Below are 10483 nucleotides of genomic sequence, written 5' to 3' on the forward strand. Positions count from 1 at the left end.
TTCCCATCTCCTAGGTCTCTGCATACTGGAGGTGCTTAATAAATGTTTGAATTGAAAACAATTTCCGAGCCCGGCTGCTCCTATTACCCAGAACCAAACTACAAGTAACCTTCATTCTCTCAGTAGCATCTGGAACTGAAGGCTCTTCCAACCGTTCTGGGCGGCCAGAGAGCCAGGCCTTGCAGTTAGGAGGACCTGAGTTCAAAACTAGCCACAGACAGATCACAGGACCCGAGGCAGGTCACCAAGTGCCTGCCCTAGCTTCCTCATTGGGAGAGGGAAACGGTCAATACTCCAGTGGTTGCCAAGAAGCCTCCGAGGCGGTCTCTCCGGGGACAAGACATTCGGGACGCTCCCGCTGCCGACAACGTGCCAGGTTCCCCGGGTGAGCAGGGCTGCTCCAAGCCGGGCTCTTTGGGGAGCCCAGACTTGGGCCAAGTGGCTCGGAGGGCACCAGCGGTGGGGCCTGTCTCTTCATCTGTAAAATGGGGGTGCAGCACCGGCAAACCACCCAACCTTCTCTGGCTGTGGATTTTCACAAAGGGGGAAGCCAGCCAGCCCAGGTAGTCACTGTATTTTATTGGAAAACATTGATCTATATTATTTTTCTTCACAGCTTGAACTGAACACAATATTGCCCGGTTTAAAAAATAGAACAAAACTAACCCCCCACTCCCCCAGCAGCCCCAGCCTCACTGCGCCTTGCCAGCCCGCCAGGGCCCTTCCCTGGGTGGGCAGGAGGGAGAAACCTTGTGTGCCAGGCCCCAGAAGGGCCCATCCGATCCACCGGGGCATTGGGGGTTGGGAGGGGAGAGAGGGGAAGAGAAAGGAGCCTAAGGGGGAGAAGAGCCCAGTCTGCCCATCCTCGTCCCAAGGGTCAGGCTGGAGAAGCGGCTGTTGGCAGAGGGGGGCTCGCTGATCATGCTATCGGGCGGAGGGTGCCGAGCAGAGACACAGCACAGACAGGAGAGCCGAGCAGCCACGACGGAGACGCGAGGGGGGCGCGGGGACGGGGTCCCCTACATTGCTCTTATTGCAGCTAGGATCCACAACGGTAGCTGGGTCACCCCCCTCCCCCCCAAGCTATATATGGATTTTGCCTGAAAAAGAACGACGATCCCAAGACTTGAGCACATCGCCAAGCGACCACTGACACTTTCACTCAAAACTGCGGGGCTGGAGCGGAGGAAGCCGGCCGGGCGGGGGGCGGCGGGGGTTAGCACCAGATATTTACAGAACAGCTCAAGAGCTTGCTTGTGGGGAGGGGACATTTACAAGGTGGACAGGTGCCAAGGGGGCAGGGGCTTCTCTCCCCGCCTCTCCCATGGGCCACAATGTGGTGGAGCCAATTGCTGATATTTGGGGGTAAAAGCCAATGGGTTTCATCCCGCCCTCACGTTCCTCCTCGCCCCAGCCAGTGCCACGATCCCCTCCTCCAATCCCAAAGGCCACGAGGGCGGCCCCCCCAACACCTCCGGGCCTGATTCCTCCAGATCTCTCAGCGCGGCCCCCCAAGGTAGGCATGCAAACATTAAAGGGCTGGCTCTCCGGGCCCGCTAGGGACACTCTCCCCGCTCGCTCTTCTGCAGCTCCTGGCCACCGAAAACAGGGTCAGAGATCAAAGGGAGAGGGGGGGGCCCTACCGAGAGCCACAAAGGCGGGGACCCCCGGGGTGGTCTGGGGTTGGGGGGGGGTCCGTCTGAGGGTCAGCTCAGGGGCAGAGAGGGAAGAACGGAGGGGGTCAGAGAGCAGTCATGCAGCGTGGGACAAATCTCGAGTTGCTTTATGTCGGATTCTCAGTCGTCAGTCAGGGTTGGCTTAGAACCAGGTTATGCGAGTAAGAGTGTCGGAGAGAGCGCGCGCGAGAACAGAGATCCAAGGAGAACGGGCATCGCCAGCTGCCCGCGGCCTTCATTTTGCGGTCATCATCTGTACAAACTCTGCGGGGCAAGATGGGCAGAGAAGGCTCGTGAGCCCCGAGGATCAAGCACGGGGAAGGACCGCTCAAGGCCATCCCTGCCCACCTCACCACCTTTGCCCCTGGGGCTGGGGGCTCAGACCCACCTTCATAGTTGACCTGGCCATCCCCGTCTATGTCCGCCTCTCGGATCATCTCGTCCACCTCCTCGTCAGTCAGTTTCTCGCCAAGGTTGGTCATCACGTGGCGGAGCTCCGCGGCGCTGATGTAGCCGTTGCCGTCCTGGAGGGGGGCAGATGGAAAAGGCCTCGAGTTGGCACTGTGCCCGCTCACCTGTCCTGAGCCCTGTCCATGCACTGCCTCACTGAATCCTCAGACACCCCAAGTTATCTGGGCATGGGACCAGATGGGATTTCCCAGTGCTGGGGGTGGGCTTCCCCCCGCAGCTGGGGAGCGCCTGGGAGCAAAGGCAGGGAAGGGCCGGTGGCCCACCTTGTCAAAGACGCGGAATGCCTCTCGGATTTCCTCCTCGCTGTCCGTGTCCTTCATCTTCCTCGCCATCATAGTCAGGAATTCAGGGAAGTCAATGGTCCCATTGCCTGTAAGCAGGTGCCCGGGTCAGGAGCAGACACAGGAGGATGCCCACTGGGCAAGGCCCTCAGCCGGTGCCTGGGGGTGCCCGCCCCAGCTCCCACCCTCCTCACCATCTGCATCCACTTCGTTGATCATGTCTTGGAGCTCAGCCTCAGTTGGGTTCTGACCCAGGGACCGCATCACTGTGCCCAATTCCTTGGTGGTGATGGTCCCATCTCCATCCTTGTCAAACAGGGAAAAGGCCTCCTTGAACTCTAAAACATGAGATCACAGGGTCAGCTCAGCGCTGGGGGGGTCAGGGTCTGCCACAGGAAGCTGTTGGGACTCCTCAAGCCCACCCACGCTGAGTGGGTCAAGGGGAAGAGAAGCCACAGAATATCCGAGCAAGAGTGTCTGGAAGACCCCCGGCCCCTAAGCAGCTCCATGGTCTCCTCTGGGGCCACGTGAGGGTGCAGCTAACTCCAAGCCCCTTCTTTTCCCAGCAGCTTTCCCAAACTCAGGGGAGAAGGCCACAGGAGGTACCAGCCGCCCCCAGGCCGAGCCGGATTCTGCCCGTCTCCCCACCCACCCCAACTGTTGCAGGGCTGCCCATGGGTGGAGCTGAGCCGTCATGCGTGGGGGTGGGTGGCAATGGCGCGGGGGCCAGAGCCGGAGGTGCCGAGTGGGAGGCCACAGCTGGGGCCAGGCTGGCATGCAGCTCCTTCCTCCCACCGGGTGCACTTCGGCACCAGATGCTCCCATACCCCAAGCCCTCTTCAGAGCCAGGAGAACTGATGTCCAGCTGCCATTGCCCAAAGGGTGTTGTCTGGGCGGGGGGGGGGGGGGGGGGGGGGGGGGGGGGGGGGGGGGGTTTGGGGGGGGGGGGGGGGGGGGGGGGGGGGGGGGGGGGGGGGCAGGGAGTGGTTTGTTAGTGGGGAGAGGAAGATGGTGGGGGCTGCTTGCTGCCCGTCTCCCCCAGGGTGTCCCACCACTCTTTGGCCAAAGCCCACGGTTCCTCCGGAGCGGGGGTCCTGCTCTTAAGGGATGTTCAATGACATGACACCGATGGCCTCGGAGGACGCGGGCCCCTGGGCGCATGGCTGAGCAGCAGAGTGGGGATGGGGGAGGCCGGGCCTCGGGTCCCTCCTTCCATTTCTGACATGGCCCCTAACAGGGAGCCTCAGAAGGGGAGCCCAGAGTGGGCCCCGCCCCAGCTGCCTGATCACTGCCCATACTGGTCACCGGGCAATCCTGGCCCTCACTGGCTCGTGGGCACAGCTGAGCTGCCACACCTCCAGGCCCCGGCGTCCAAAGTGCCTGGCTCCCAGACCCTTGGGGCAAGGGGCCACAGGAGACAGCGATGCCCCACGATGGTCCCCTCAGAGCCTCCGGAGCATTCTGCCCATCCCCAGAGCTGGCAGACAAGCAACAACCACTACGGGGGTAGGGGGATGCCTGGCGTACATGCAGGAGTCTCGGGGGGGGGAGGGGGCTCACCTGCAATCTGCTCCTCAGTCAGCTGGTCGGCCTGGAAAAGCACCAAAAGGAGAAGTCTGTCCCTGGGCCAGCCGACCTTCACCCCCTCTCCCCTTCATGCCCCCCTCCTCTCCACTGCTGAAGGGCACAGAGAGGTGGGCGGCGGGGTGCGGGCCCGGGTCTGTGCCCACCCTGGGTCCTGCCTGGGGAGCAGCGCCCCACGGAGGCTGGAGCCTCTCCCTTGGAGGCCTAATCTAGCAGGTCTAGAAGGTTCTGCCAAACTGAAGCAGGTCAGTTCTCGAGCAGGGGAGGGAGCGGAACACAGACCTGCACCATTAACCCAAATCCTGTCACCTCCAGTCACAGGAGGCCGCCCACCAGGCTCAGAGTGCCCCCGCTTTGGCTGGGGGTCCCGGGCCCCTCCTCCTCAGACTGGGGGCATGGGGGGGAGTCTCCGCCTCATTAACCCTTCTGGGCCAGGCCGGGGGAAAGCAGTGAGGGCACAGGGGCACCCCCAGCCTCCTCTCGGGACAGCAGTGCCCGGGAGCACTTTATCCGCTTTGGAAACAGGAACGTTCAGGCCCATGGAGGGTGCCACAGTTATAGAGCGGGGCCCTCCAGGCACCCACTCTGAAGAGGCCCTGGCCTTTCCCAGCTGCTTCTTCCCCGGCTCCATGTGGAGGCTGCAGCAGCTGAGCCGAGGGCAGCGTGGGAGCCCTTCAGAAAGGCCGTGAGGGGCTCCAAAAGGCCAAGAATCTGCCCCGGACCCTCCACCGGGACAGCTGAGGAGAGGGCTCAGGGCCAGGCCTGGGCTCTAAACTGGGAGCCTTTATCGGCAGCAGGGCACGGAGTGCCGGGAGGCCGCCCCAGCTCCTGGTCACTGGCTCTGAGGGAGGCTGGAGCCCTGGGGAGGGGGAGGGCGTCCTCCCCTCCCACCCCCAGTGCAAGGGAGGCAGGAGCTGCCCATGGCACCCCAAGCGGGCACCAGGTGGGAAGGAGGCCCAGAGGGAGAAGGGAGCTCGGGCAGCTGAGCAGGGAGGGGGGCGCAGGGCTTTTTTGGGTACGTGTGTGGGGAGGGTGCGGGGGTGTGTCACAGGGAGGGGAAGGAGGATTCTTCCTTTTTTCTCTCAAAATTCTAGCTGTGCCAAGGAGGAAGCCAACATCTGGGACAAGTCACTCACCATCTCCTCAGCTAGAAAATGGAGGAGTTGGAGGAAGATCATTTCTGAGGTCTGACATTCTGGGGCTGAGCCCCATGGGGCCTCGGTAACCCCTCCCTCCCGAGCCAGAGGCTGGGGGCTGTCATTGAATCAGAAGGTGGGAGCGGGGGTCTGGCTACCTGTCCTTGGCCAAATCCTATTCTGTCTGGACCCCCCCCCCCCCCCCCCCCCCCCCCCCCCCCCCCCCCTCCAGACTGAAAATTCTTTGTTCAACCTCCTTGGAAACTGCCTGCCACCCCTCCCCCACCCTCAACCCCATTTTCTCAAAGCCTCATTTCCCAATTTTAAATTCCACGTCACAGTACCGAAGAGCGCCCTTCTCTGACCCCAGCGGGCCGGCCTCTGCTCCCCACACCCCGACCCCATGGGGCACACACTCAGGACAGGGGCTCGACCTTCCTCCCAAACACCCCAGCTGTCACCTCTGCTTGGGCTCCTCTTCAATGCCCCAAAGCCCTCCGATTATTACCACCCATCCCTGCCCTCTCTCCTCAGCCCTCCCTCCAGGCTGCCATCCCACCTTTCTCCTCTGCTCTGGGGCCTGCCCTCTCAGCCCCCCCAACTTGGCCTCCATCTTTTTGTTACCAATGGGATCGTTCCCTCTTCCAGTTCCTTCTGCAAAGGCTATAATCAGCATCCCAGCCCTGCCTGCAGGATTAACTCTCACCTTTTGTCTGCACAGACCACCTGCCCCAAGACCCCAGGAGCCTCTTCCCCACCCACGGCACAGGCTGCCCCCATTCCCAGAGCATGGGCCTGCTCTCTCCCTGGCCCATCTTCAGCTCCTTCCTGAAATCCAGCCTTAACCCTCCCAACAACCCTTTATTTTTTCAAGGTTCAAGACCCCTCCCCTTTCCTGGAAAAAACCAGCCATTTCCACCAGAATCCTTTTAGCCTCCCCCAAAAGCCCCCCCCCCCTCCTTTTCTCAGAACTGCCTTCATCCTTTCCAGACCTGGGCAGGGGTCCCTCCAATTCGTGCCCTCCTCCCTGGGCTAACATGACCTCTCAGGGTCCAGCTTTGCCACCAGCTGTGGGGGCCCCCCTCCCCCAGGCAAAGTCCTCTCTCAGGGACTGCCCCCCTGGGACTGGATTCTCTCAGAACCAGCTGTGCCTCCCCTCCCCCCAAGACCAGCCCACCTCCTTGTCCTCTGGGAACCAGACACCCGCCTCCCTCTCAGCTCAGTCCTCCTCAAGAGTCCTCTCTGCTAGGAACGATCCCCCACCCCGGGGCTCTTCATCGGGAGCCAACTGTCCTCAAGGGCCCCAGCCAGCTGCCCCTCACCCTTCAGCTGCCTTAGGGTCCTAACTCTTTCCCCCTCTCAGCGGGAACCAATCCTCCGCCTCCCCCACCCGGGGGCTCGGCCGTCGGCTCCTCCCCAGAGACCAACTCCCCGAGGTCTTTCCCAGCAGCCATCAGCCACCTCCCCCTGGAGGCTTCCTCCTCCTCAGGGCTCAGTCTCCCTTCCCTCCCCCTCACTCATTTTCTGCCCTTCAAAGCTTCTCTCCCTGTCGGTCTAACCCTCCCCCGCCTTCCACAGACCAAACTCTTCTCCCCCTTCTCCCCCAGGGGTCCAACTCCCAAACATCTGCCCCCCCCCTGGAAATCCCTGCGGGGTCCCCTCCCCCTCCCCGGGGTCCCCGGGGTCCCCTCCTTTTCTGCCTTCCCCTGCCCAAGGAAGACTCCGGATTCTGCCCCCAGGAGCTTCCAGCACCAAGGCATCCCATGCCCCCGCCCCGGGCCCAGATGAATTTCTTTCCCACCATCCCCTCCCCGGCAGAAAAATGACACCCCCTAACCCTGATCAGCACCTCGCGCTCCTCAGGCCCGAGCCGCCCCCTCCCGCAGAAACTGACACTCCGCCACGCCCCGACAGCACTCCCTCCCCCCCCTGGAAATTAGCCACCCCTCCCCCACCCCGTCAGAAACTGCCATCTCCGATGCCCAGAACCAAAGCTCTTCTCCTCTCCCCCAAGCCGGCCCTCTCCCGCTCCTGAAGGCCCGAGTCAGCATTTCTCCCCCCCCTTCTCCCCACCCCGTTCCCTGGGTGGGAAACTGATCATGCCCCCTCCCCCATCATCAGCGCCCCCTCCCCCCAAGAGTTAGCTCTTCTTCCCCTCCTCTACCCTCCGGGTCCTCTGGGTGTGGAACCGACCGTTCCCCTCCCCCGACCACCCCGGGGCCTCGCGGGAGAACACTGACCATCCCCCCGCCGCCTTCCCCTCCCCCACTCTAACGGTCCCCCCCTCCCCTCTGCGCACACTCACCATGGCGGGGCACGGGCGCTCTGGGCACCGGAGGAGGACGGAGAGGAGAGGAAGGAGGAGGAGGAGGAGGGAAGAGCAGGGGTCGCGCGGCGCTGGGAACGAGGCTCCGAGCGCAGCAGGGGGCACAGCTCCTGCCGGATCCGCCGCCGCCGCCGCTGCGCGCTCGCGCCACCACAGACTGCAGCGCGCGCCGCCGATAGCCGCCCCCCTGCGCCTGCGCCTGCGCCCCACCCGTCCGCCCGCCGGCCCCGCCCCCACCAGGTCCCCTCCCTCCTTGCTTCAGCGCCGCACTGCGGTGCAGAATTCCTCCGCCCGCCCCATTCCAAGCCCGGTCAGTCCAGACTCGAGCCGGATCTACTGCCGGGGTGGTGCGCACCCCCGCCCCCGTTCGCGGCTCCGGGACTATTTTGTCTGCTCTCTCTTAGCCATAGCGGGCTCGGCGGAGGATTACTAATAGTGCGTGATACGTTTTCTCTTCTCCTCCCCCTCACCGTGTGAACTAAGCCATCATTGGCCCGCAATAGCAGCGGAAATGAGAGGGGCTCGCCCATTGGTCCGACGTTCCCTGCAATGCGTCAAACAAGGACGCGCCACCGTGTGAGGGCGAAAGGGGAACATGGAGAAAAAAGGAATAAATTGGGAGAAGATTATCTCCCGAGAGCAAAGAGCTAACAGAGGATTTTAAAATTTTAAAGCTATAGTTGTCTCTTTCTTCTAACTAAACCTGCTACTGGGAGAGTGGGACCCTCACACTGCCCTCGTCCCACAAGTTAGATGGTCTGACCAGAAGGATGCCGTCATCACGTAGCTCCAGCCAGGATTCGGACGGGGGCGGGGCCACGCGATCACGTGAATGTAGAAAGCCACACCCCAGGGAGGAGAAAGGGGTGAGGGAGACAGAGGTGGGTTTCCCTTCCCCCTACCTTCGGTGATAACCCGGAGGCGGGTAGGTTCTCAGTGCTGCGCCCCCAGTCTAAGGAGGGACGCGCTCAGAACCCTGGGCCGTGAGATCCAGAACCGCGGGAACCCAAAGCACCTGATCAGCTCCAGCCTCTTATTCAGCTCATGCAAAGTCAAGGCTGGAGAACGCCTAGAACAGGGGAGGTCAGGGCTGGGAGGGGCCTTAGAACAGGGGATGTCAGAGGTGGGAGGGGCCTTAGAACAGGGGGTGTCAGGGCTGGGAGGGGCCTAGAACAGGGGAGGTCAGGGCTGGGAGGGGCCTGAGAACAGGGGATGTCAGAGGTGGGAGGGGCCTTAGAACAGGGGATGTCAGGGTTAGGAGGAGGACCTTAGAACAGGCGATGTCAGGGCTGGGAGAGGCCTTAGAATTTAGAACATGATGAACAAAGAGCAAGAAGGGGCAAGCCTCATATATGGACAGGGGCTCACACATGTTGAAGCCTGTCATTGTATGATTTGAAAGGAGAAAAAATAGACATCTTTATCCTCTTCTCTCCCCACCCTTTTTCAATTCCTGCCAAGAAGGGAATCAGGAAGTTGGGCCTGGAGTCTGGTCTGTAATCTAGAGAGGGGAGGGTACAGGGCTAAAATTATATCTTTCTGTGCCTTTAAATATTGATTTAGGGGATATGCAAACTTCTTATCACTTCCTCATTTCTGAGGGGAGGGAGGCTCCCCCCCCCCCCAGATCCAAGGCTTGACCCTTTCCCAGTTAACACCAGTTCCATAATGAACACAGTAGTGAATAGCGAAGAAAGCCATTTACCCTATATAATAAAACAAAAATAAGAGAAGATATACAAAGGAGAACATATACAGAGTGAAGGAACTCTCCTGTTGGCATAACTTACATGAGTTTTTGATCTCACTAAGAGGAAACCGCCTACAGTGTCTAGGGAAACAAAGCCAAGGATGGGGACAGTGGAGACTGCCCACTTCTCTCCTGTCTTTTCCTTTAACAACCTGAAGTGGGATTGGCCTCTTTCAGCTTCTCCCAAACAAGAAACCAGAAGCACCCAAAGCAACTTGAAACTTGGAGTCCTGAAGAACACTTGAAGGTTGATGAGGCTCAGAAGGGACTGGCCCAGAACTGGAGCCACCAACTCTCCTCAGCCCTTCCACCACGGCAGGACATTCCTTGCCACCAGTGAGGAGAGTCCCATACCAGTGGGCTTTTAACCTAGGGTTACGCTCAAATGAAAAATTGCAGACTTTTTTTTTTTTTAATAACTTTTTATTGCCAGAACCCATGCCTGGGTAATTTTTTTTTACAACATTATCCCTTGCACTCATTTCTGTTGCGATTTTCCCCCTCTCTCCTCCCCCCCCCCCCCCCCCCAGATGGCAAGTAGTCCTATATATGTTAAATATGTCGCAGTATATCCTAGATACAATCTATGTGTGCAGAACCGAACAGTTCTCTTGTTGCACAGGGAGAATTGGATTCAGAAGGTAGAAATAACCCGGGAAGAAAATCAAAAATGCAAACAGTTCACACTCATTTCCTAGTGTTCTTTCTTTGGGTGTAGCTGCTTTTGTCCATCCTTGATCAATTGAAACTGAGTTAGATCTTCTCTCTGTCGAAGAAATCCACTTCCATCAGAATACATCCTCATACAGTATCGTTGTTGACGTATATAATGATCTCCTGGTCCTGCTCATTTCACTCAGCATCAGTTCATGTCAGTCTCTCCAAGCCTCTCTCTATTCACCCTGTTGGTCATTTCTTACTTAACAATAAAAATTGCAGACTCTTAACAACCGTATGCAGGCATGTTCTCAATCTCTAGCAAGAAGAGAATGAAAACCAAAACAAGCCAGAGATTTTACCTCATACCCTGCAAATTGGTAAAAATGACAGATGGGAATAATTGGTGTAGGAGAAATTGTGGAAAGATAGGCACACTAATGAATTCTTGGTGGAACTTGGTTAGTACAAGCATTCTGGAGAACAATTGGAATTATGAGAATAAAGTGACTAAAATGTTCCGATCCTTTGACCCAGAGATTCCACTGGTAGGCATGGAAATAAGGAAGTCATTGAAAAAAGAATGGTCCCACATGCACCAA

At 59.4% G+C, this 10483-nt stretch overlaps 1 protein-coding gene across 2 annotated transcripts; it reads right to left on the bottom strand.

Annotated features, from left to right (window-relative positions):
• Positions 1–559: 559 nt before the first annotated feature.
• Positions 560–7689, bottom strand: CALM3 (calmodulin 3). 2 transcript variants are annotated; one of them, XM_031963900.1, is made up of 7 exons: positions 7313–7401; positions 5149–5159; positions 3989–4019; positions 2623–2766; positions 2411–2517; positions 2065–2200; positions 560–1940 (listed from the first exon to the last, which is right to left on the bottom strand). In XM_031963900.1, exons 1-7 carry the CDS (start codon positions 7389–7391, stop codon positions 1912–1914), a joined length of 537 nt encoding a protein of 178 aa, XP_031819760.1. In that variant the 5' UTR covers positions 7392–7401; the 3' UTR covers positions 560–1911. The 2 variants fall into 2 exon arrangements, with proteins under 2 accessions (XP_031819760.1, XP_031819761.1); XM_031963901.1 differs by lacking the exons at positions 5149–5159; positions 7313–7401 and adding an exon at positions 7454–7689 and having other exon boundaries at positions 1769–1940.
• Between the last annotated feature and the right edge of the window lie 2794 nt (positions 7690–10483).

This window comes from Sarcophilus harrisii, chromosome 3, assembly GCF_902635505.1.
Source record: "Sarcophilus harrisii chromosome 3, mSarHar1.11, whole genome shotgun sequence".
Taxonomy (NCBI): Eukaryota; Metazoa; Chordata; class Mammalia; order Dasyuromorphia; family Dasyuridae; genus Sarcophilus; species Sarcophilus harrisii.

Bases quoted from the DNA above. Each gene is read 5' to 3' on its own strand.
- CALM3 (XM_031963900.1), bottom strand. From the start codon at position 7,391: ATGGTCAGTGTTCTCCCGCGAGGCCCCGGGGTGGTCGGGGGAGGGGAA. The intron at 2,518-2,622 runs GTGAGGAGGGTG...ACCTGCTTACAG, and splicing joins CAACGAAGTGGATGCAGATG to GCAATGGGACCATTGACTTC. The intron at 2,201-2,410 runs GTGGGCCACCGG...GCCCCCCTCCAG, and splicing joins CATTCCGCGTCTTTGACAAG to GACGGCAACGGCTACATCAG.